The 25,213-nt window shown below is 42.1% G+C and overlaps 1 protein-coding gene across 1 annotated transcript in view; it reads right to left on the bottom strand.

Moving 5' to 3' along the window:
• The window catches only part of LOC118357574 (pro-neuregulin-3, membrane-bound isoform-like), a 275,876-nt gene extending 253,858 nt beyond the window's left edge, over nucleotides 1-22,018 (bottom strand). The window contains exon 1 of the mRNA XM_035734822.2: nucleotides 19,929-22,018. Within this exon, the coding sequence (XP_035590715.1) occupies nucleotides 19,929-20,703 (775 nt within the window). The 5' untranslated portion in view covers nucleotides 20,704-22,018. The remainder of the gene's footprint in view (nucleotides 1-19,928) is intronic.
• Nucleotides 22,019-25,213: the final 3,195 nt, after the last annotated feature.

The raw sequence follows: 25,213 nt of genomic DNA, 5'->3' as shown, positions 1-25,213 counted from the left end.
CTTTCTATTGTTCTTTTATTTCTCTACTGACCTACACACACACACATACCTTTTCCTTGGCACCATTGGTTAGAGCCTGTAAGTAAGTATTTCACTGTAAGGTTTACACCTGTTGTATTCGGCGCACGTGACAAATAAACTTTGATTTGATTTGAATTAAGGGCACAATTATGAAAACTTACGACACTAAAGAGGCCGTTCTACTGACTCTGAAAAACACCACAAGAAAGGTGCCCAGAGTCCCTGCTCGTCTGTGTGAACGTGCTTTAGGCATGCTGCAAGGACGCATGAGGACTGCAGATGTGGCCAGGGCAATAAATTGCAATGAGACGCCTAAGACAGTGCAACAGGGAGGCAGGACGGACAGCTGATTGTTCAAATATTTACACATAAGACAGGAAAATAAATGAAGTTGACAGTGAGAGGACGTTTCTTTTTTTGCTGAGTTTAGATAGCACAGCTGTCAATTTATTGGTCCTTAAACGAAACTGGTATATCTTTTTTATTTATCACAGTTATCTTTAACCAATTTTGGTCTTTAATGCAGGGCTGACAGACAAGTTCCTTAATGTCTCTTCCTTCCACTTGGTAAAGGTTCCAATTGATAAAGTAATTTTGATTTTCCAATTTCTGCCCTCTGAATTAATTATATAAATAGGCCCTTTTAATTTTGTCTGGCATGCCATTTCAAATAAAATATAATGTTTTTTGCTCAAATAATTTAAATCCTCTTTGGGCTAGGGATCATTATTTTCACATCCAGATGAAAAGTGTACCCAAAGTAAACTACCTGTTACTCAGGCCCAGAAGCTAGGATATGCATATAATTGGTAGATTAATGTCTGTGAGTATAACAGAACTAATTCGGCAAGCCAAACCATTCAGGGGGAAAAAAATTGAGGTCATTGGATTTCCCAATATGGGAAACCCTATTTATGAGGAACCTAGTTGCAGTTCTTATGGCTTCCACTAGATGTCAACAGTCTTTAGAAATTGGTCGATGTTTTTCTTTTGAGAAATTAAGAAGTAGGGCTATTCATTCCATGTGTCACTCTGAAGGTCCCTACTATTTTGGTGCGCGTGAACTGGAACACGCTCTGTGTTATTTTTCTTCGGTATTGGATACAGATTATCCCGTCTTAAATTTGATCGATTATTTACATTTTAGGATACCTGAGTTTGGATTAGGAACGTTGTTTTTTAAATGTTTGGACCAAGTTTACAGGTAACTTATTAGATACTTTGTAGGCATGTTGGGCGAGTTGGAACCGGTGTATTTCTGAATCAAACGCGCCAAATAAATTGACATTTTGGGGATATAAAGAAGGAATTTATCGAACAAAACGACCATTCATTGTGTCACTGAGACATTTGGGATTGCAAAAAGAAGAAGATCTTCAAAGGTAAGGCATTTATTATATTGTTATTTCTGACTTTTGTGTGGCACCTGCCTGGTTGAAAAAGTATTTTCATGTGTTTGTATGCGGGGCGTCTGTCCTCAGATAATCGAATGGTCTGCTTTGGCCGTAAAGCCTTTTTGAAATCTGACACAGCGGCTGAATTAGCAAGAAGTTAAGCTTTATTTTGATGCATTACACTCATATTTTCGTGAATGTTGAATATTGATATTAGTTTGAATTTGGTGCTCTGGAATTTCACTGGATGTTGTCAAATTCCACTAAAGGGATTGGCGTGAGAAGGGATCACTAAGAGGCTTTAAACCATAAGCAAATAGGTGATGACTATAGTAAATCAAATAAAAAATAAAGCTTGCATCACGCATCTGATTATTCATTATAAATAGGATTTATTTCTGGGACTTTTATATAATTATAATGCAAGGTCAGTAACAATAATTAATCGTTGTTCGATAACAGATCGGTTCTCGGAACTCATTAAGAGGTGACTTCTATCTTCAATATGCTTCATTGTTTAAATGTTTAAAGCGCATGTGGGCAACGGAGAGAATGTATTTGACTGTCTTTAATATTAGGGATTTCAGGAGGAACAGAAAATTGCGTGTAAATTCATAAACCATGTGCCATGGAATCGGTCCATCGAAAATCTCTTCCCAACTATTTTGCAATCTATATAGCTCAGCTGTCAATTTTACAAAAAGATAGTCAATATGTGCCAGTTTAGACTACCGATAGATGAGCATTCTATCTCCCCCTTGCGCTTCAATGACAGAATGTCACCATCTTTTACTATTTTATTTTACTTCACCTTTATTTAACCAGGTAGGCTAGTTGAGAACAAGTTTTAATTTACAACTGCGACCTGGCCAAGATAAAGCAAAGCAGTTCAACACATACAACAACAGAGTTACACATGGAATAAACAAACATACAATCAATAATACAGTAGAAAAATCTATACACAGCATAGTGCAAATGAAATAGGATAAGAGGTAAGGCAATAAATAGGCCATGGTGGCGAAGTAATTACAATATAGCAATTAAACACTGGAATGGTAGAATGTGCAGAAGATGAATGTGCAAGTAGAGATACTGGGGTGCAAAGGAGTAAGATATATAAATAAATACAGTATGGCGATGAGGTAGATTGGATGGGCTATTTACAGATGAGCTATGTACAGGTGCAGTGATCTGTGAGCTGCTCTGACAGCTGGTGCTTAAAGTTAGTGAGGGAGGTAAGAGTCTTTAGTGATTTTTGCAGTTCGTTCCAGTCATTGGCAGCCGAGAACTGGAAGGAGAGGCAGCCAAAGGAAGAATTGGCTTTGGGGGTGACCAGTGAGATATACCTGCTGGAGCGCGTGCTACGGGTGGGTGCTGCGGGTGGGTGCTGCTATGCTGACCAGTGTGCTGAGATAAGGCAGGGCTTTACCTAGCAGAGACTTGTAGATGACCTGGAGCCAGTGGGTTTGGCGACGAGTATGAAGCGAGGGCCAGCCAATGAGAGCGTACACGTCGCAGTGGTGGGTAGTATATGGGGCTTTGGTGACAAAACGGATGACACTGTGATAGACTGCATCCAATTTGTTGAGTAGATTGTTGGAGGCTATTTTGTAAATGACATCGCCAAAGTCGAGGATCGTAGGACGGTCAGTTTTACGAGGGTATGTTTGGCAGCATGAGTGAAGGAGGCTTTGTTGCGAAATAGGAAGTCAATTCTAGATTTAATTTTGGATTGGATATGTTTAATGTGAGTCTGGAAGGAGAGTTTACAGTCTAACCAGACACCTAGGTATTTGTAGTTGTCCACATATTCTAAGTCAGAACCGTCCAGAGTGGTGTTGCTGGACGGGCGGCGATCAGTTGAAGAGCATGCATTTAGTTTTACTGGCATTTAAGGGCAGTTGGAGGCCACGGAAGGAGAGTCGTATGGCATTGAAGCTCATCTGGAGGTTAGTTAACACAGTGTCCAAAGAAGGGCCAGATGTATACAGAATGGTGTCGTCTGCGTAGAGGATGTCAGAGAATCACCAGATGCAAAGCGTCATCATTGATGTATACAGAGAAGAGAGTCGGCCCAAATATTGAACCCTGTGGCACCCCCATAGTGACTGTCAGAGGTCCGGACAACAGGCCCTCCGATTTTACATACTGAACTCTATCAGAGAAGTAGTTGGTGAACCAGGCGAGGCAATCATTTGAAGGCTGTTGAGTCTGCCAATAAGAATGTTGTGATTAACAGAGTCGAAAGCCTTAGCCAGGTTGATGAATTCGGCTGCACAGTAATGTCTCTTATCAATGGCGGTTATGATATCATTTAGGACCATGAGCGTGGTTGAGGTGCACCCGTGACCAGCTCTGAAACCAGATTTCATAGCGGAGAAGGTATGGTGGGATTCAAAGTGGTCTGTAATCTGTTTGTTGACATGGCTTTCAAAGACCTTAGAAAGGCAGGGTAGAATAGATATAGGTCTGTAGCAGTTTGGGTCTAGAGTGTCTCCCCTTTGAAGAGCAGCTTTCCAATCTATGGGAATCTCAGACGATACGAAAGAGAGGTTTAACAGGCTAGTAATAGTGGTTGCAACAATTTCGGCAGACTTTTAGAAAGAGAGGGTCAAGATTGTCTAGCCCGGCTGATTTGTAGGGGTCAAGATTTGCAGCTCTTTCAGAACATCAGCTGTCTGGATTTGGGTGAAGGAGAAGTGGGGGAGGTTGCTGTGGGGAGTGCATGGCTGTTGACCGGGGTAGGGGTAGCCAGGTGGAAAGCATGGCCAGCAGTAGAAATACTCAATTATAGTGGATTTATTGGTGGTAACAGTGTTTCCTAGCCTCAGTGCAGTGGGCAGCTGGGAGGAGGTGCTCTTATTTTCCATGGACTTTCCAGTGTCCCAGAACTTCTTTGAGTTTGTGCTACAGGATGCAAATTTCTGCTTGTTAAAGCTAGCCTTAGCCTTCCTAACTGCCTGTGTATATTTGTTCCTAACTTCCCTGAAAAATTGCATATCACAGGGGCTGTTCGATGCTAATGCAGAATGCCACAAGATGGTTTTTGTGCTGGTCAAGGGCAGTCAGGTCTGGAGAGAACCAAGGGCTATATATGTTCCTGGTTCTACATTTTCTGAATGGGGCATGCTTATTTCAGATGGTGAGGAAGGCACTTTTAATGAATAACCAGGCATCCTCTACTGATGGGATGAGGTCAATATCCTTCCAGGATACAAGGATCTACCACTAACGGTTGCGGAATAAGCTCTTACCTTTTAAAGGAAGAACCACTGTAGATTGAGGACAAACAGGACCAACGTACCATGGTACGAGGAAGTTTATAATGGTTGCTTGAGGATTGTACAGCGAATACTAATGAGGCATCTACTGTCCCTCGCTGCCCTCAGTCTGCATTCCAAATGTAACTCTATTACCTACATAATGCAATACTTTGTACCAGAGCCCTACTGGCCCTGATCTAAAGTAGTACACTAAATAGGGAATAGGGTGCCATTTGAGACTTAACCTCGCTTGCGACAGAGTTTCTTGGTCTCCTCCCATTCTCTTTTTCTCCCCTTTTATACTTCTCTCTATGTCCCTCCTTTTGATCATCTCTATTTTCTCTCTCTCAGTAACTCTGTTACGGATACAGGTATACTGTGTGTGTGTATCCTGTGTGTATTTCTTTTCTCTCCTTCTCCCCTCACAGGTGGCAATCATCATGCCCCAATCAGTCACCAATCAGTCATCAATCAGAAGACACACCTCCTCCTGTTTCCATTACCCAATCACATCCCCTTCCCCTTGGTTTAAAAACCCTGTCAGTTGTTTTCTCAGGAGTTCGATCTCTCTGTAGATCTCTTGTTTGGTTTAGCAACTAGATGTCACTTTGTCTGTTATCCTGTGAGTGTTGTTTTTGTTAAGGTGTTTGACTGTTTGTTTGTTTGATGGTGGGAAAAGGGGGTACCAAGATAAGTCGCTCATGGGCATACATTACCTGTAGAAATACTTTGTTTAAGAACACTAGTTAGAACTGGGTGGACCATCCACTGTATTTTTGGTTATTTAACTAGCTGTTCTTAAAGCAAGTAGTCTAGTTTAGGGGTGTTTTTTGGATACCTATTTATTTCCTTGGGTCCAGCTCAGCCCCTTTTCCTGCCCCCCTTTACCGTGTGTTTACCAAATAAACCATGAGTGTTTGACGGTAATTTAGTTGTTTGTGGTTTGTTTTCACTGTTATTTGAGTGAGTTATGTTACGGGTCTCAATACCACCATCCCCCCCCCCCATTTGTGGGTTCGATTACAGGCTCAAAATGTCCAGAAACTAAACTTTCTTCTGAAACTCGTCAGTCTATTCTTGTTCTGAGAAATGAAGGCTATGCCATGCGAGAAACTGCCGACCTCGTACAACGCTGTGTACTACTCCCTTCACAGAACAGTGCAAACTGTCTCTAATCAGAATTGAAAGAGGAGTTCGAGGTCCCAGTGCACAACTGAGCAAGAGGCCAAGTATATTAGTGTCTAGTTTGAGAAGCAGACTCCTCACAAGTCCTCAACGTCAACAGTGAAGAGGCGACTGGCCTTCTAGGCAAAGAAAAAGCCATATCTCAGACTGGCCAATAAAAATAAAAAGATGGGCAAAAGAACAGACACTGGACAGAGGACGTCTGTCCTTTTTCAGAACAAGAATAGACTGACGAGTTTCAGAATAAATTTCTTTGTTTCTGCCCATTTTTGAGCCTGTAATCGAACTCACAAATACTGATGCTCCAGACACACAACTCGTCTAAAGAAGGACAGTTTTATTTCTTATTTAATGGGGCAGCAGGTGGCCTGGTGGTTAGAGCATTGGGCCAGTAACTGAGGTTGCTGGATTGAATCCCCAAGCTAACAAGGTAAAAATATGTTCTGAAAAATGCAATTAATCCACTGTTCCCCGGTAGGCCGTCATCCACTGTTCCCCGGTAGGCCGTCATTGTAAATAAAAATGTGTTAACTGACTGGTCTCGTTAAATAAAGATTATCCACATTAATCAGCACACATTTTTCAGCTGTTGCAAAAGGGTTTTCTAATGATAAATTGGCCTTTTAAAATTAGGAACTTGGATTAGTTAACTCAATGTGCCATTGGAACACAGGAGTGATGGTTGCTGATAATGGGCATGTGTACTCCTATGTAGATATTCCATAAAAAAATCTCCCGTTTCCCGTTTTCTTAACAAACTTTTGAACGGTAGCGTATGTTGCTTTGAGAATCTGCACAGCATTTTGCCAGCTCATGACTGACCCTCACGAGCAAACTGCTGAGAGAAATTGATGATAAGATTGTGGCGGCTTTTGACATTATTGATCATAGTTAGCTGCTTGAAAAATGTATGTTATGGCGCTGCTATATTGTGGATAGAGTTACCTGTCTAACAGAACACAGAGGGTCTTCTTTAATGGAAGCCTCTAACATAATCCAGTAAATCAGTAATTCCCCAAGGCAGCTGTCTAGGCCGATTTTACTTTTTTCAATATTTACTAACGAATTGCCACTGGCTTTGAGAAAAGCCAGACTGTCTATGTATGCGGATGACTTAACACTATACATGTCAGCTACTACAGCAACTGAAATTATTGCAACACTTAACAAAGAGTTAGTTAGTTTCAGAGTGGGTGGTAAGGAATAAATTAGTCCTAAATATTTCTATAACTAAAAGCATTGTATCTGGGACAAATCATTCACTAAACCTCAACTAAATCTTGTAATAAATGTGGAAATTGAGCACGTTGAGGTGACTAAACCGCTTGGAGTTACCCTGGATTGTAAACTGTCATGGTCAAAACATATTGATACAACAGTAGCTAAGATGGGGAGAATTACAGTGGTTGCTCCACTAAAAGTTTTGTGATTATGCTAGAGGTCATTTGTATTTTAGTACGGTAGCCTGCGTCACCACTTCATTGCTCCAGACCAGCGCAAGGGGAAGTTAGAGCACTGATTATGCTTTTGGTCCTACTGTGTCTCCAACTGACAACGAATGAGCAACATAAACCTATATAGAAACTGATAATTGTGTACGACTTCAGTATTACATACTAAAGTGTAACAACAGGTAGTTTTTATTTTATTTTGTTAGGATTATTTCGCTTTTACTGTAGCCCACTCCTGACCAGTCATGTTGTACAGCGCCTAAGTAGCTCAACTGTCTAAGACACTGCATAGCAGTGCAAGCTATGTTGCTACAGATGCTGGCTCAATACCTGTGCTGGCCTTAACTGGGAGACCCATGAATATATATGATAATAAATAATAATAATATATAATATAATATATGCCATTTAGCAGACGCTTTTATCCAAAGCGACTTACAGTCATGTGTGCATACATTCTACGTATGGGTGGTCCCGGGAATCGAACCCACTACCCTGGCGTTACAAGCGCCATGCTCTACCAACTGAGCTACAGATTTTGTAAGATTTTGGTTTCTCTCCCATAAGTAATTCTAAATAACTGACTGGCTTTATTTACAAATTGGTAACAATGTCTAACCCCATGTTCAAGAATGGCATTTTTCTCGCTCATTTTTTTATTTGAAAAACGATCAAATTGGATCATTCAGAGATCCTCACTGAACTTCTGGAGAGAGTTTGCTGCACTGAGAGTAAAGGGGCTGAATAATTTTGCACGCCCAATTTTTCAGTTTTTGATTTGTTAAAAAAGTTTGAAATATCCAATAAATGTCGTTCCACTTCATGATTGTGTCCCACTTGTTGTTGATTCTTCACAAAAAAATACAGTTTTATATCTTTATGTTTGAAGCCTGAAATGTGGCAAAAGGTCGTAAAGTTCAAGGGGGCCGAATACTTTCGCAAGGCACTGTATATTGGTCATGGCTCCTGAGTGGCGCACAATGGGATTGCCTTGCAGTTCTCCAGCTGTATCCACTGAAAGAGGGCGAGGTTCAAGGCATGAGGAGAGGGGGCACGGGATGGGCCGCACGGCCGCACACAGAAGACGGACCTAGCCCATGGGGGACGGGGGGTGGACCCCCACCCCGCCACACTGTGTAGCACAGAGCAACAATGAGGGGCATTGCACTAATACTGGCGCTGACTTGGGAAACATCCCCACTGTTCTTAGTGCCAGTCTGCACATTCAAACTAAAACAATGTAACTAATAATGGTATATTTATGCTTTCTTCAATAAAATAATTATGAAAATAGTCTTTAAAAATGCCGACGTTTATTTAGTTATGGATTTAACGCATTACCATGGGAATAAATATCACTGAATTACAGAAATATCCTCCAATATTGGCAGAGTTAAGTCAAATCTTTCGATATACTGTAGGGCCACCGTATACGCAACATAAGTCTCACTAGTGTTGAGTAATGAGATGTTAAAAGTGGTGTAGGTCTTATTTATTTTAAAACCATATTGAAGTTAGAAGCAATTGCCTACAACTATTTTAGCACCATTTCGTACTGCTCTGAGACAAGCATGGGGACTGTTCTTGATAAATAATTTGATTTTTATTTTCACTTAATCTCCGTTTGGGTATTGGTTAGACTACAATTAAGGTGTAAAAATGTTATGCTCTTAAACACAATGGGTTTTTTTCTCTCGTTTTTCTCGGAATAGAAACACCATAATATGAATCAAATGAATCCAAAACTCAAAGTAATTGGATACAAATGATTTGTTACAATAAAGGATATAAACAAGATACTGTGTTTTTATTTACAGTTGTGATGGACAGCTGTGTTTTTATTTACAGTTGTGATGGACAGCTGTGTTTTTATTTACAGTTGTGATGGACAGCTGGTGGCTCTTTATACCGTAGGTGTGAACCTGCAAAAAATGATATTGTGCTCAAAGAGAACAGACGAAATGGACATGTTTTTATCAAGTCAGCTTCTATCTATGGTGCTACCCGTTCCAGGATTAGGACCGTAACTACGAGAGGACTTGAAAGTGAGCCGGAGCATTACCAAAACTAAAAGGTATTTTGGTTTCAGTGCATTTAAAAAATATATATATATTGTGTACGAAAAAGTGAATGTGTTTTTGTAGAGCATACAACCAGACCGACAACCATCTGTGGAGATCAGTGGACAAAGGGCTGGACAATGGGCCGCACTGAAACATACCTGGCGGGTTCATCAAGTTGTCTGTTCACCCTGACATTTCCATTCCTCTTCTGACAACATAACCAGGCACAACTGCTCACCAGGCACAGCAAGGGCCGTCTGGACCATCATGCTGTTCTGCTATAGCCTGATAAACAAATGCAGGGGGGCTTGTATCTTCAAAATGCTTTATTATCCAAATGTCATAGCATGTACTGTATTTCTTCATCAGCATCTTTCTGCTTTTGTTAATAAAATAATGATGAAAATACATTCTAAATTACGATTTTTATTTAGTTATGGATCCATAATGAATTACTAAGGGAATAAATATCACTGAATTGCAGAAATATTGGAACAAAGTTGTCTAATGAAGGTAAACAAATTGTTGTTCACTGGAAAATACTCTTTCAAACACACAGTCATGTTGTACAGTGCCATTATGGCTATTAGCAGGTAGCTGGACTATAGAATTGCCTAGGAGGGTAGGGGGAGAATTCTATCGTCAAATGTATTTCTTAGGTTGGTCGTGATTGGTTGCAATTTCAGTTTAATCCACCAGAAAATACCAAACAAATAATACAACAAAAAGTATTATTCTTATTAGGTATCATATCCGACCGTGATTGGGAGTCCCAAAGGGCGGCGCACAATTTGCCCAGCGTTTCTCTCCCTCTAAAACCAGAAATAAATGTTTTGGCCTTTACAAATATTATTTTGGCCTTTAGTTAGATTACAATCGCTCACTTTAGTTAAAAAAAAAAAAAAGCTAAATAACAAATATTGTTATATATTATCAAGTTGATGGAAAAGTCATATAGCCCGGCACCTACATAAACAGTTGTCTAAGACACTATTGGTAGGCCTACAGTATATATAGAAACATTTGACGTGACTCTCTGCCAATAATTACATATAGAGGATTGGAGGATTCTTCAAATCCTATTGCTTCTAACATCAATATGCTCTTTTAACAGCACATTACTCAACACTAGTGAGACTCATGTCACCTACAGTGTATTGCAAATTATGACGTGACTCTCCTCCAATACTTACATATAGAGGATTGGAGGATTCTAAATTAAAACCAAAAGCCGCCTCATGGGTCCCTCGGTGGCGGCCGGCACGGGTGTCGAACCTGCCTCTAGACTTGATACGTAGTCTTGCAACAGACGCAGGTTTGATACCTGCACCGGCCGCCACTGGGAGACCCATGAGGTGGCTTTTGATTTTAATTTAGAATCCTACAATCCTCTATATGTAATTATTGGTGGAGCGTCACATATTTTTCGATATACTGTAGGCGACATGAGTCTCAAAAGTGTTGAGTAATGTGATGTTGAAAGTGGTGTAGGTCTTATTTATTTAAAGAGCATATTGAAGTTAGAAGCAATAGGATTCAAAGAAATAGCCCACAACTATTTTAGCACCGTTTCACACTGCTCTGAGACAAGCACGGGGACTAGTCTTGATAAATCAATGAGATTGTTATTTTCACTGGATCTCCATTTTGGGTATTGGTTAGACTACAATTATACAATTAGGGCTTAGAAATGCTATGTTCTTAGTGTAACTTTTATTTAAATAGGCAAGTCTGTTAATGAAAAATTCTTATTTACAAGGACAGCCTACTCCTTCATTCCCGTCAGGGAATTGAACCCCGGTCTCCCGCGTCCCATTACTGTAGCCTGTAATCAGTCCCATACACTATTTTCTTACAAAAAAAGTTTTCAATTCTCTAGTACAGCCACTATTGAAGGCTATCAACTGCTTCCCAAAGATACAATCTGGTGGTCAAACTAGCACAAATGGTACCAGTGGTTGGCACTTAAATAACTTGCCATAGAATTCTGCGGCACCATGCAAGTTGTGCCGCAGTACCCGCAGTAGCCAAACCACTGTATGTCCATGATAAGGCGCTGCTCTACCTTCTTGACAGCACTGTCAACAAGGCAGGTCCTAAAGGCCCTAGTTTTGTTACACCTGAACTACTGTTTAGACGTGTGGTCAGGTGCCGCAAAGGACTTATGAAAATTGCAATTGGTTCAGAACAGGGCAGCACATTTGGCCCTTGGATGTACACAGAGAGCTAATATTAATGATATGCATGTCAATCTCTCCTGGCTCAAAGTAGAGGAGAGATTGACTTGATCACTGCTTGTATTTATGAGAGGTATTAACATGTTGAATGCACAGAGCTGTCCATTTGAACTACTGGCGCACAGCTCGGACGCCCATGCCTACCCCACAAGACATGCCACCAGAGGTCTCTTCACAGTCCTCAAGTCCAGAACACTGTGGAAGGCGCACAATACTAAATAGAGCCATGACTACATGGAACTCTATTCTACATCAAATAACTCATGCAAGCAGTAAAATTTTATTTAAAAAACAGATAAAAAAACACTTTATGGAACAGCGGGGACTGAAGCAACACAAACATAGGCAGAGACACACACACACACACACGATAGCATACACACACGTACACATGGATTTTGTACATATATATATGGGGTAGTGGTGGAGTAGGGGCCTGAGGGCACACAGTCTGTGAATGTATTGTAATGTTTTTAAAATGGTATAAACTGCCTTAATTTTGCTGGACCCCAGAAAGAGTAGCTGCTGCCTTGGCAAATACAAATACCAAGCTTTATTTGAATATTTCTTAATGTGTGATGTTATGGTGGTTTGCAATGTGATACGCAATGTCTATTGGAATACAAGTTGCAGGAATATATCCAGCACCTTCACTTCACCCATAATTTACATATAAAATACCTGTCATAGTAGGGTCAAAAATACAGTACATGGGGACTACCTACACCATGTAAGCTGGAACTCTCTTGCTAACGGTTGCTATGAATCCAACCACTTAAAGATTAGATTAGTTTAGAAAAATGTATGTTTCTTATCTTTGAGTAGCATCAGATCAACAACAATCGATATACATGCAAAAACACAGCTATTGAAACAAACAATTTTTATAATAAACCTGCAACAGAACATTCTGGGAAATTTGACAATGAGGTTCCTCCCACATCTGTGGATAACTCCAAAGATTTAACTCCCTGTCTCTTGTTACTCTTAATGGAGTTAAAAGTACTCTGTCCCAATCAACTCCAGTTATTAACAGAAACAGACAGGAGAAAATGGATTGAGGTAGAAGACAATGATATGGAGAGAATGACTGACCTTCACCAAGACAGAGGGGGAACGATGAAAAGAACAGAGGAAGAACGGCGCCATGTGAGGTTTCAGTGAATACGTCCAAAATGGCACCCTATTCCCTATAATGCACTACTTTGGTCACAAGTTGTGAACTATAAAGGGAATACGGTGCCATTTGGAACACAGGCAGTGAAATATGCAGGTGCCTGATGGAGAGAGCATGTCTTTCTCCAGGACAACGAGAGATTAATTTAGATCTAGACCAACCACAGGCCAGAGGACACGGGGGCTGAGTGATATAGAAATGATGCTACTGTCACCCTGATCCAGTCCTTCATTCCTGAAACGCCGGCACATGGCCACTTTAAGTGCATTACCATACAGATCCCCCATCCTAAACGTGAGCATTTCCCATTTTTTCACTAACGTAGCTACCCAGCTACCCAACCATCTAAAAACTGGCACAATGTCAACTCAGTTTCCAACTCGGTCAATAAACATAAAAGCATGTGGCTTCCATTTTTGGCTGCAGAGGAGAGTATGTGAGGTGAGAGATCAGTCTGATGCGACTTCCTGCTGACAGCCCAGCATTTTTCTGACTTCTTATTTTTTTATTTTGAATGTGCAAACATACAAATTCAGTAGCTAAATAGGTTAACTAAATGTTTCATTTAATTGTTTTATGATTTCACCAGGAAGTAATGCCACAGACCGCCCACCTCGAACTGGACTACCTAAAAAACATTCACATTGATACAGCTGTGACCGGAAGTGACTTTTCAGAGTAGGTTAGGAGAGGATTTTCGCTAACTCATTTAATAACATTACCCTAATTATCCTAACCTGCTACGTTAATTATTATAACCTGCTGGTAATTTCTCCAAACCTGCTATGAAAAAGTCACTTCCTGTTGTTTCTCTATCGAAGTGCTGTGTTTTTATGGAATCTTCACCTCCCACATGCTTCTCTGCACCAAAATGGAAGTCACATGCTATTGTCTGCAAAGGTTGTTACATTGTAACTACATAGTAAATAATCCTTCTGGGTTTCACTTTACATTAAGTTGCTTGCTCCTGGGTAGGCACATGATAATTACAAATATATCTTATGTAACTTCATTGTTCTTACAAAACACTTGATTCAGCACAGTCTTTGAGCCAGGTCATAACATAGAAATAACGTGAATATTTAACGACCAGAAAAATACGTCTTTACTTATTTTTAATCTGGTTATGTAACGTCTCCTCAACCTGAAACAGAGTTTTTCAACCGGAAAATAACGGCATTATGACTTTCTCTGCCAAATTTAACCCAAAGCCCCATGGGAATGAGCCTCGACGAGGAGGCTTACACATTATTCTCTGTGAAGTCTCCATCCATGTCTTAGAGAATCTGTATATATGGAGACAGCCCCCTCTTTCCCCATGTCTTGAATGACTGACATCATAGGCCATGTACAGCATCTCCCGCTTTAAACACACAATCATGGAGTTTTATATTTAACTAAAGCCAGTCTGAGCTTCATTTCACTTTGTCACGGTGTCTTACCATTGAGAACCAATATCTTTAATGGGGACTGGACAAAAAGTGTTAAACATGGGAATCCATTTGAAAACATTCCAGTGAGAAAAACTTGTTGAAATTCTGTAAAAGTATGTAATTTCTGGGGCAGTACCATTAGCATAGGGTTGGTGTTCACGTCAGAATGGAGAAGTGTTGAGTCACCTAACTGAAAACGTCTCTGTTTTGATCACATTCTATGTTTCAATGCAACGCTGTAATTCAGACAGGCTTGTGACATTCAAATAATTTATTAACATTGACAGAGAACATTAATGGTTTCGATAAGGTATGCTGCACAAACCCTCTTTTTCATGACAAAATGTTTATTAATTAGTGATAAACTTCCATTGCACCTTGTGTACTGCTACTAACTATAAATTATTTGAAAAAATACAGTAGTATGCACTTGAATCAACTTTATAAACCAATAGGATATTTATGTCCTGGATATCAAATTCTTTATGAAATTGCAATAAAAGGGAAAGTAACCAAGACCATTAAAGAAAATACAAACATAGTGTAAATAGATACATGCAAGCACACACACTTACTCATACACACCCTAACTGAAGCGCCGCAGCAACAGGTTATATATATATACAGTGGGGCAAAAAAGTATTTAGTCAGCCACCAATTGTGCAAGTTCTCCCACTTAAAAAGATGAGAGAGGCCTGTAATTTTCATCATAGGTACACTTCAATTATGACAGACAAAATGAGAAAATAAATCCAGGAAATCACATTGTAGGATTTTTTATGAATTTATTTGCAAATGATGGTGGAAAATAAGTATTTTCACAACTCTGTCTAAGAGCTCTACGGACAATTCCTTCGACCTCATGGCTTGCTTTTTACTCTGAAATGCCCTAGCAACTGTGGGACATTATATAGACAGGTGTGTGCCTTTCCAAATCATGTCCAATCAATTAAATTTATGACAGGTGGACTCCAATCAAGTTGTAGAAAAGCAAAAGGTCTGAATACTTATGTAAATAAGGTATTTATTTTATTTTTTATATGTACATTTGCTAACATTTCTAAAAACCTGTTTTTGCTTTGTCATTATGGGGTATTGTGTGTAGATTGATGAGGGGGAAAAATGATGTAATCTCTTTTAGAATAAGGACGTAACGTAACAAAATATGGAAAAAGTCAAGGGGTCTGAATACTTTCTAAATGCACCGTATAAATGGGCTCACTTATGCCCTAAAATGAATGTGTTCATATGGGCAGAATATTGTATGTAAATAAATACAAACGTGCTGCATTAGTTGACATCCTTTAAGACGGAACAAATAAAACAGGGTTGGGCGAATAAATTGAAAAATGTCATCCATAAGCCTACAAAAACATGAATAAATAAAAACGTGCACATGTAAAGAAAAGTTACTTCAACCTTGCAATAATCAATTTTCTTTCAGTTTGCTTTATAGAATCTAGTTATCAATACAATTAAACTAGGCCTATGATATTTCCTTGAATAGGCCTATCCTCCACACACACCTTGATTGGCTTTAGGATAAGCTAATTATTAGATATTATGCACAGCTGTTTTCAGCAGCACACTAAATCTTTCTATCAATTGAAGGAGTATTAGGATATAGTGACTGGCACCAATAGTCTATTTAAAGTCTGTGTCAATAGGCTATCAGTTGCATTTTTTTCGATATGAAAAGGAGACGGAAATATGACTGGCTATTTGCACTGCACATAGGAAAGTGTCCAGACGACTGTGAGCTGATTGACCAGTAGGCTATGTGTGAATGTTCTGAAAGCTTTATTCAAATCCATCATCTGAATACGAAAAGCACCCTTACTCCATATTTGTTTTACAAAACATGGATATGTTGCCCATGGTGATGGCACATGTCTAAAAAGCTTTTGCGTCCCCCACGTTCAGCTGTGAAACAGGCCCATAGTCAAAGAGCCAATTCACAGAAGTATAGTAAGCAACAATTTTTTTTAATGACACTAATATCAAGTGCGTGGAGCCTGCAGGAGAAGAGATTCTTAATGCAGTAGCACTTTCCTGCAGTCAAATGACCAAATCATTCTCTGGTTGCCTCATGGGTGAAATGTTATTAATATTTTTCATATTTCAGTCTTCTGTGATGAATATAAAGGTGTACTCTTTTTTTAAGACCATAACCATGTATGTGAGGTTTATGCTTTAGTTTCAAAGTAGCTTTGATTAAGACTACCAAGAAACACTCTGTGACCCTGATTTATCCCACTGCAGTACATGGTTAATGTACAAGTCAAAGATAAAGGTGAGGGGAAGGAAATCAAGTGCTCTCAGATTACTATTCAGCCACAGTGTGAATGCCATTATGTTACATGAGTGCCTCCTTTCATGCCATTTGAGGAGCTCATCTTTATACATATTTAGACTATGGTTTATACAAGGAAGCCTTACATACATGAATGTATGGTCCGACCAATTATAATGGTGCCGGAGGGGATGGCTGCTGTTTTACAGGCTCCTAATCAACAGGTGCTATTTTGTGTGTTTGTTCGCATTGTTTCTAACTTATTTTGTACATAATGTTACTGCTATTGTCTCTTATGACCGAAAAGAACAGAAATTACTCACCTCGAGCTGGACAAAGGGTCTTTCTTTAATGAGTCCGACACAAAGGATATACTGCTTCTCCGAGACCAGGCCCAAATCTCTGTCATTTGCGTGAAGAAAAGACGGAAATACAGGGGGCGGAGATCGGGGTGACTTGTGAGAATTCGTAGGCGAGTGGGTAACCCGCTTTTACCATCCGTTCTATTGCCCAATGTGCAATCACTGGAGAATAAACTGCATGATCTCCATTCGAGACTATCCTACCAACGGGACATTAAAAACTTTAATATCTTATGTTTCACCGAGTCGTGGCTGAACGACGATACATATAATATACAGATGGCTGGGTTTTCATGGCATCGGCAGGACAGAACAGCTATGTCTGGTAAGACGGGGGGTGCGGGTGTGTGTCTATTTGTTAATAACAGCTGGTGCGCGATGTCTAATATTAAAGAAGTACAGTACCTCATGATAAGCTGTAGACCAAACTATTTACCAATAGAGTTTTCATCTATATTTTTCGTAGCGGCCTATTTACCACCACAAACCTATGCTGGCACTAAGACCACACTCAACGAGCTGTATAAGGCCATAAGCAAAAAATAAAATGCTCATGCAGAAGCGGCACTCCTAGTGGCCGGGGACATTAATGTAGGCAAACTTAAATCTGTTTTACCTCATTTCTACCAGCATGTCACATGTGCAACCAGAGGAAGACCACCTTTACTCCACACACAGAGACGCATACAAAGCTCTCGCCCTCCATTTGGAAAATCTGAATTATATCCTCCTGATTCCTGTTTACAAGCAAAAACTAAAGCAGGAAGTACCAGTGACTCGCTCAATATGGAAGTGGTCAGATGACGTGGATGCTACGCTAGAGGACTGTTTTGCTAGCACAGACTGGAATATGTTCCAGGATTCATACAATGGCATTGACGAGTATACCACCGCAGTCACCGGCTTCATCAATAAGTGCATTGACGACGTCGTCCCCACAGTGACCGTACATACATATCCCAACCAGAAGCCATGGATTACAGGCAACAACCGTAGCGAGCTAAAGGCTAAAACTGACACTTTTAATCCTACAACACTGACTCTGATGGTCGTCGGACGCGGCATGGCTTGCAAACTATTAAGTGCTATAAAGGGAAACACAGCCACGAGCTGCCCAATGATGCAAAATTCCAGACGAGCTAAATGCCTTTTATGCTCGCTTCTAGGCAAGCAACACAGAAGCATGCATGAGAGCAGCAGCTGTTTCGGGACGACTGTGTGATCACACCTTTAAATAGGTCAACATTCACAAGGCCACGAGGCAAAACGGAATACCAGGACGTGTACTCAGACTGAGATTTTCAACCTCTCCCTAACCGAGTTTGTAATACCAACATGATTCAAGCAGACCACCATAGTCCCTGTGCCCAAGAAAGCGAAGGTAACCTGCCTAAATGACTACTGCCCCATAGCACTCACGTCATTAGCAATGAAGTGCTTTGAAAGGCTGGTCATGGCTCACATCAACACCACCCTCCCGGAAACTGTAGACCCCCTCCAATTCATATACCACCCCAACAGATCCGCAGTTGACTCAATCTCAATCGCACTCCACACCGCCCTTTCCCACCTGGACAAAAGGAACACCTATGTGAGAATGGTGTTCCTTGACTATAGCTCAGCATTCAACACCATAGTGCCCACAAAGCTCATCACCAAACTAAGGACCCTGGAACTAAACACCTCCCTCTGCAACTGGATCCTGGACTATCTGACAGGCCGCCCCCAGGTGGTAAGGGTAGGCAACAACACATCTGCCACGCTGATCCTCAACAAGGGGCCCCTCAGAGTTACTTACTTATTCCGCTCTTGTACTCCTTTTTGCCCACAACTGCGTGGCCAAACACGACTCCAACACCATTATTAAGTTTGCTAATGACACAACAGTGGTAGGCTTGATCACCGACAACGATGATACAGCCTATAGGGAAGAGGTCAGAGACATGGCAGTGTGGTGCCAGAACAACAACCTCTACCTCAACATGAGCAAGACAAAGGAGCTGATCGTGGACTACAGGAAAAGGAGGGCCAAACACACCCCCATTCACATCGACAGGGCTGTAGTGGAGCAGTTCGAGAGTTTCAAGTTCCTTGGTGTCCACATAACCAACAAACTATCATGGTCCAAACACACCAAGACAGTCGTGACAAGGGCACAACAAAACATATTCTCCCTCAGGAGGCTGAAAAGATTTGGCATGGGTCCCCAGTTCCTCAAAAATGTCTACAGCTGCACTATTAAGAGCAGCCTGACCGGTTGTATCACCGCCTGGTATGGCAACTGCTCGGCATCTGACCGCTACAGAGGGTAGTGCGTACGACCCAGTACATCACTGGGGCCAAGCTTCCGGCCATCCAGGACCTATATACTAGGTGGTGTCAGAGGAAGGCCCAAAAAATTGTCAAAGACTCCGGTCACCCAAGTCATAGACTGTTCTCTCTGATACCGCAAGGTAAGCGGTACCGGAGCACCAAGTCCAAAAGGCTCCTTAATAGCTTCTACCCCCAAGCCATAAGACTGCTGAATAATCAAATGGCCACCCGGACTATTTACATTGACCCCCCTCTTTGTTTATACACAGCTAATCACTGCTTATTATCTATGCATAGTCACTTTACCCCTACCTACAAATTACCTTGACTAGCTTGTACCCCTGCACATTGATTCAATACCGGTACCCCCTGTATATAGCCTCGTCATTGTTATTTTATTGTGTTACTCTTTTTAAACTTTAGTTTATTTTGTAAATATTTTGTAAACTCTATTTCTTCAACTGCATTGTTGATTAAGGACTTGTAAGTAAGCATTTCACGGTAAGGTCTACGCCTATTGCATTTGGGAAATAAAATGTCAATTGATTTGATTGGGCACCAGCTCTCCGATGCCATCAGCCAGATAGAACAAATGCTAGAGCTGTTGTGAACACTGTATTTCATTTGATTTGATTGGGCACCAGCTCTCCGATGCCATCAGCCAGATAGAACAAACGCTAGAGCTGTTGTGAACACCATTTCATTTGCACACAAACAAAAAAAGCAGACTTACGTGTTCTGTAGCGGTGGTGAGGGCGTGTGGCGGGCCCTTTCGCAGAGCGTCCAGGTTTCCAGTGCCCGGTGGGCTTGGCTGGGGGAGATGGTGGAAAAGTTGGTGGTAGTGCCTTGCTTGTGGTGTTGGCAGTCGAAGTTGTGCTAGTAGCTTTGGAGGTTGGACCGAATCGCGAGTTCGGGGGGTCCTTATCCTTACGACCATTGGCTGTGCCACCGACCCGAAGTACCGTGGTGCTGTGTGGGGTCACTTCTTTACCCCCAGGCGGGGGGAGTCGTGTGATGCGGGTGGTGGCGCCAGTCACGCGGGTGCCACTGCCAACCCAGTTGTGGAGGTGCGGGACCGAGTGGTTGGAAGGCAACCCAAATTGAGTTCTCGGGGCTGGGACCGTGCCGTCGGCCGCTAGAGAGGTGGTGGAGACAAACGCGGTAGCGGTGTTCTTCGTAGTCGTGGTCATAGTGTCTGGTCGCTTGGGTGGAGCGCTGGGTTCAGAGAGAAAGATGGGGTCCTGCCCTATGCCCTTGGCATCCACTAGGTCCGTGGGCACATAGTCTTGAACGGAACCCACTACAATCCATTTGAGCAGCATGAGACTGAGGCCCAGGCCCACGAAGCCCATCACTAAGGGCACTGCGCACATCCAGGTCTGCTGCCGGTGCCACACCGAACAGGGCCCACAGCGGAGACGCCCCGGGGCCGGAGGGGAGGCCGGTTCGCCCCCAAGCTCCTCCAGGGTCATGGCCCCCAGAGTGCTCGCTCCCGAGTGCTCACTCATCCTGCTGAGGCCGTCAAAGGTCAGGGGTCAAACCGAGCCAATGACAAAAGGGCAGGAAGGAGGGAGGGGATGGGGCAAGGAACTGGGCATCATACCAATTCATCCACACAAAATTCCTACATTTATACCCACACACACATGGACACAAGACGGCACCCACAGACACATACAAGTAATTACAAGCCAAGCAGCTCACACGGATGCACATGTAAGCAAATATACACTCCCTCTGGCGCCAAGCTAACTAATTACACACACAAACAAACACAGACACACTCATACGCACACAGGTTGGACACGGTCAGGTGAAAGTGCTGTCTGGCGGGGCAAGCCTCGCTGTAGTTAGGTGGAAACGAAATTACAGTAAATCCCAAGATGCTTCACTCTCCCTTGAGAAAAAATGCATAAGAAAAAGGCAGGCAGGAGGGTATTGATCCACGGTGTGGCAAGCTTCAGACCAGAGCTGTACATCCTGTGTGTGTCTGTCAATGAGAAACAGGCCAGGCAGGGTAGCAACCCTCCTCTGCAGTTTTTTTTACCGTGTTTTTTATGCTTCAGTCCAGGGGCTTCCTCTGCAGTCTTTTTCCCTGTTTTGGGTCAGCCTCAGCTTCCCCTCACTCCCAGACAGCCCGGTGCTTTAGTGCTAGTAGCCGATGGTAATCTTACATGAAGAGAGCCAGTGGAACTGGATAGAGAGCGAGAGTGAGGGAGAGGATTTGTAGGGATGAGGCTGGCAGGGGGATGAAAGGGGGAGGGGGGTTAAATCCAACTGATGTCCATCTAATGACTTTCCCCTCAGATCTCCCGGACTGTCCGTCTTTCTCCAGCTGTCTGTCCACCGCTTGTCATTGTGGTAGAAGAATTAAAGCCTTGGCTACTTGCTTGCTACCTCAGAACGCTACATTGGCGGCGGTGTTGAGAGCAGGAATGCGAGCGACAGAAAGGGAGGGAGAGAAAGAGCAAGAGAGAGGAAGAGGAGGAAGAAGGGAGGGAGGGAGTGCTGCTCTGAAAAACTGATGTGGCTGCTGTTGTTGTTAGCTGCAGACTGGGAGAAACACTCCACTGTGAGCAATGTTGGTTTCGCAGCACACAACCGGCGCTTTCCTCCCTTCCACAGACTGCAGGACTGCAGACTGACAAACAACTACCCCATCCCTTCTCTGACACACTGCTTGCACCCGTGTAAGTGTGTGCATGTGAAAGCGATAGAGACCACACTGCCTTCCCTATCACCGTCAAATCTGAGAGCAAGAAAGAGAAAGAGAGAGGAGGCAGAGATCCTGGGAGAAAGCTCTGCAGCAGCAGAGACAAGGTGGCACTGCACAACACACTGTGCTGAGGAGAGAAGAGCTGCCACAGACACCCCTGGGAACAGAGAGAGGGGAGGAGAAGAAGGGGGGCAGTGCAGCGCTACATCTCCCCACAGGCAGTGAGAGAAACAAACCAAACATTGGGCTCATAATTTATGGGTGGGATAAATCCTTCCTTCAAACCTGATTTTTCGGGTCACAGTCGATGAAACGCTCATTTTACAGTTCCCATGAGACCCCGGTGCTAGGCAGATGCCTTATCTGCAGGGCTTTGCTATTATTTCCCTATGACTGACTGTCTTGCAGTCGAGGAAGGAAGCGTAAAAATGTAGGCGGGTGAATGCAGTAATAATAAGGGTTTAAGTCTAAGTCGTCAGAAAAGGGGTGTGTGTGTGAGAGTATGAAAGAAAGTGTGTGGCAGAGTAGAGAAACAGAGAAAAAGATCAGCATGCAGAGCTTAAAGTTCGTAGAACACGTGACTTTTTTATGTGTTCATATCTTCTCCTATCCCCCCGCGACCTAGTCTGGCGGTGTCTGGAAAGGCTCCTTGATGTTGTAGGCACGATGCGTTGATAATGAAGGGGGCTATGCTTTAATACTAATTGGTTCTCCTCTGTCTCTCACTAAAACACCCACATGGTCACAGCCCACGAGTACTGCATTTTGGCCCTTGGTTCCGCAACCAAACAATCACGTCCCACATTTTATCAACAAATTCAAACACCACTAATTTAAAGATAATGGTTGATTTGCCTTGTATTTCAGTCAGACATTCCAACCTGCCTCTTACAGTCACATTACACTTATGAAAAAATATAAAATAAAAATACATGACGAAAAATATGTGGACACCTGCTCGTCGAACATCTCATTCCAAAATCATGAGCATTAATACGGAGTTGGTCCCCCTTTGCTGCTATAACAGCCTCCACTCTTCTGGGAAGGCTTTCCACTAGATGTTGGAACATTGCTGCAGGGACTTGCTTCCATTCAGCAACAAGAGCATTAGTGAGGTCCCAAAGGCCTTCCCCAAACTGTTGCCAGAAAGTTGGAAGCACAGAATTGTTAGAATGTCATTGTATGCTATAGCATTATGATTTCCCTTCACTGGAACTAAGAGGCCTAACCAGAACCATGAAAAACAGCCCCAGATCATTAATTCCTCCTCCATCAAACTTTACAGTTGGTACTATGCGTTGGGGCAGGTAGTGTGCTCCTGGCATCTGACAAATCCAGATTCGTGTGTGGGACTGCCAGATGGTAAAGCGTGATTCATCACTTACAGAGAATGTGTTTCCACTGCTCCAGAGTCCAATGGCGGCAATATTTACACCACTCCAGCCAACGCTTGCCATTGAGCATGGTGATGTTAGACTCGTGTGCGGCTGCTCGGCCATAAAAACCTATTTGATGAAGCTCCCGACGAACAGTTCTTATGCTGAAGTTGGGTGAGCCATTCTTACTAATCTACTGGAGAGCCAGTTCAGGTTTAAGTATAACTTCTTATAACTTTTATATGACTGATGCTTTTAGTTGAAGCTTTAATAGGGATAGGTAAACTGCCTGTTACTCAGGCCCAGAAGCTAGGATTATGCATATAGCTGGTAGTATTGGATAGAAAACACTCTAACGTTTCTAAAACTGTTAAAATAATGTCTGTGAGTATAACAGAAATGATATGTCAGGCGAAAACCCGAGGAGAATCCTTCCGGAATTTCTTTTTTTTTAGGTCACCACCCATTGAAATGGCTGTCTACGGGAAAATCAACGGAATACCTCCCAGATTGCAGTTCCTAGGGCTTCCACTAGGTTTCAACAGTCTTTAGACAGAGTTTCAGGCTTGTTCTTTGAAAATTGAGATAGAATTTGTAGTTTTTCGGCGCACGTGGATGAGGGCACGCTCTTCGTTATTTATCTCGGGTAATCAACATACTATTCTCCGTCTTAAATTGTATCATTTATTTACATTTTAGGGTACCTGAGGATTGATTAGGAACATTGTTTGACTTGTTTGGACAAAGTTTATTGGTAACTTTTGGGACTTTTCCTTTCTATGCATTTTGAACGAGGGAAACAGGTGGATTACTTAATCAAGCGCGCCAACTAAACAGACTTTTTTGGGATATAAATAGGATGGATGGGGCCATGTATCGCGAGATCTTGGCCAACAATCACCTTCCCTCAGTTAGAGCATTGAAGATGGGTCGTGGATGGGTCTTCCAGCATGAAAACGACCCGAAACACACAGCCAGGGCAAGTAAGGAGCGGCTCCGTAAGAAGCAAGGTCCTGAAGTGGCCTAGCCAGTCTCCAGACCTGAACCCAATAGAAAATCTTTGGTGGGAGCTGAAAGTCCGTATTGCCCAGTGACAGCCCCGAAACCTGAAGGATCTGGAGAAGGTCTGTATGGAGGAGTGGGCCAAAATCCCTGCTGCAGTGTGTGCAAACCTGGTCAAGAACTACAGGAAACGTATGATCTCTGTAATTGCAAACAAAGGTTTCTGTACCAAATATTACGTTCTGCTTTTCTGATGTATCAAATACTTATGTCATGCAATAAAATGCAAATTAATTACTTAAAAATCATACAATGTGATTTTCTGGATTTTTGTTTTAGATTCCGTCTCACAGTTGAAGTGTACCTATGATAAAAATTGCAGACCTCTACATGCTTTGTAGGTGGGAAAACCTGCATAATCGGCAGTGTATCAAATACTTGTTCTCCCCACTGTATATATATATATATATATATATATATATATATGTTTTTGTTTTAAAGATGAGTATAGAATTGTATGACCACTGAAGGCACATTTTAAAAAGTGTCCCATCCAATACCCAGTCAACACGATGGGTTTGGGCTTATTCCGTTTGAGACTCTGGGGACTCGGTATCTACTCGGATTCAGGGGGCTTTATAAAGACGGAGCTCTTCCCGACTCCGACAGAATCATATTACTCTGGGTTCTAGCTAACGGTACTCGGGCCGAGTCCACTTAAGGATATCTGGCCCGATAAACTTTTGCAGAAGTAGGGCCATATGAGGTTTTTATTCGGCAGGTGATGGAAGAATAAAAAACCAAGCAATGTAATAATTTCACGTTGAATTTGCTGGGTAATTTGCGAGCAAAAATGTTCCCCATTAGCCTATTAGATTTTTATTTATTTATTTTTATTTCACCTTTATTTATATAGAAAAGGAC

This window comes from Oncorhynchus keta, chromosome 24 (genome assembly GCF_023373465.1).
Source record: "Oncorhynchus keta strain PuntledgeMale-10-30-2019 chromosome 24, Oket_V2, whole genome shotgun sequence".
NCBI lineage: Eukaryota > Metazoa > Chordata > Actinopteri > Salmoniformes > Salmonidae > Oncorhynchus > Oncorhynchus keta.
The sequence above is the reverse complement of the archived record's forward strand: the minus strand, read 5'-3'. Positions and strand labels throughout refer to the sequence as shown.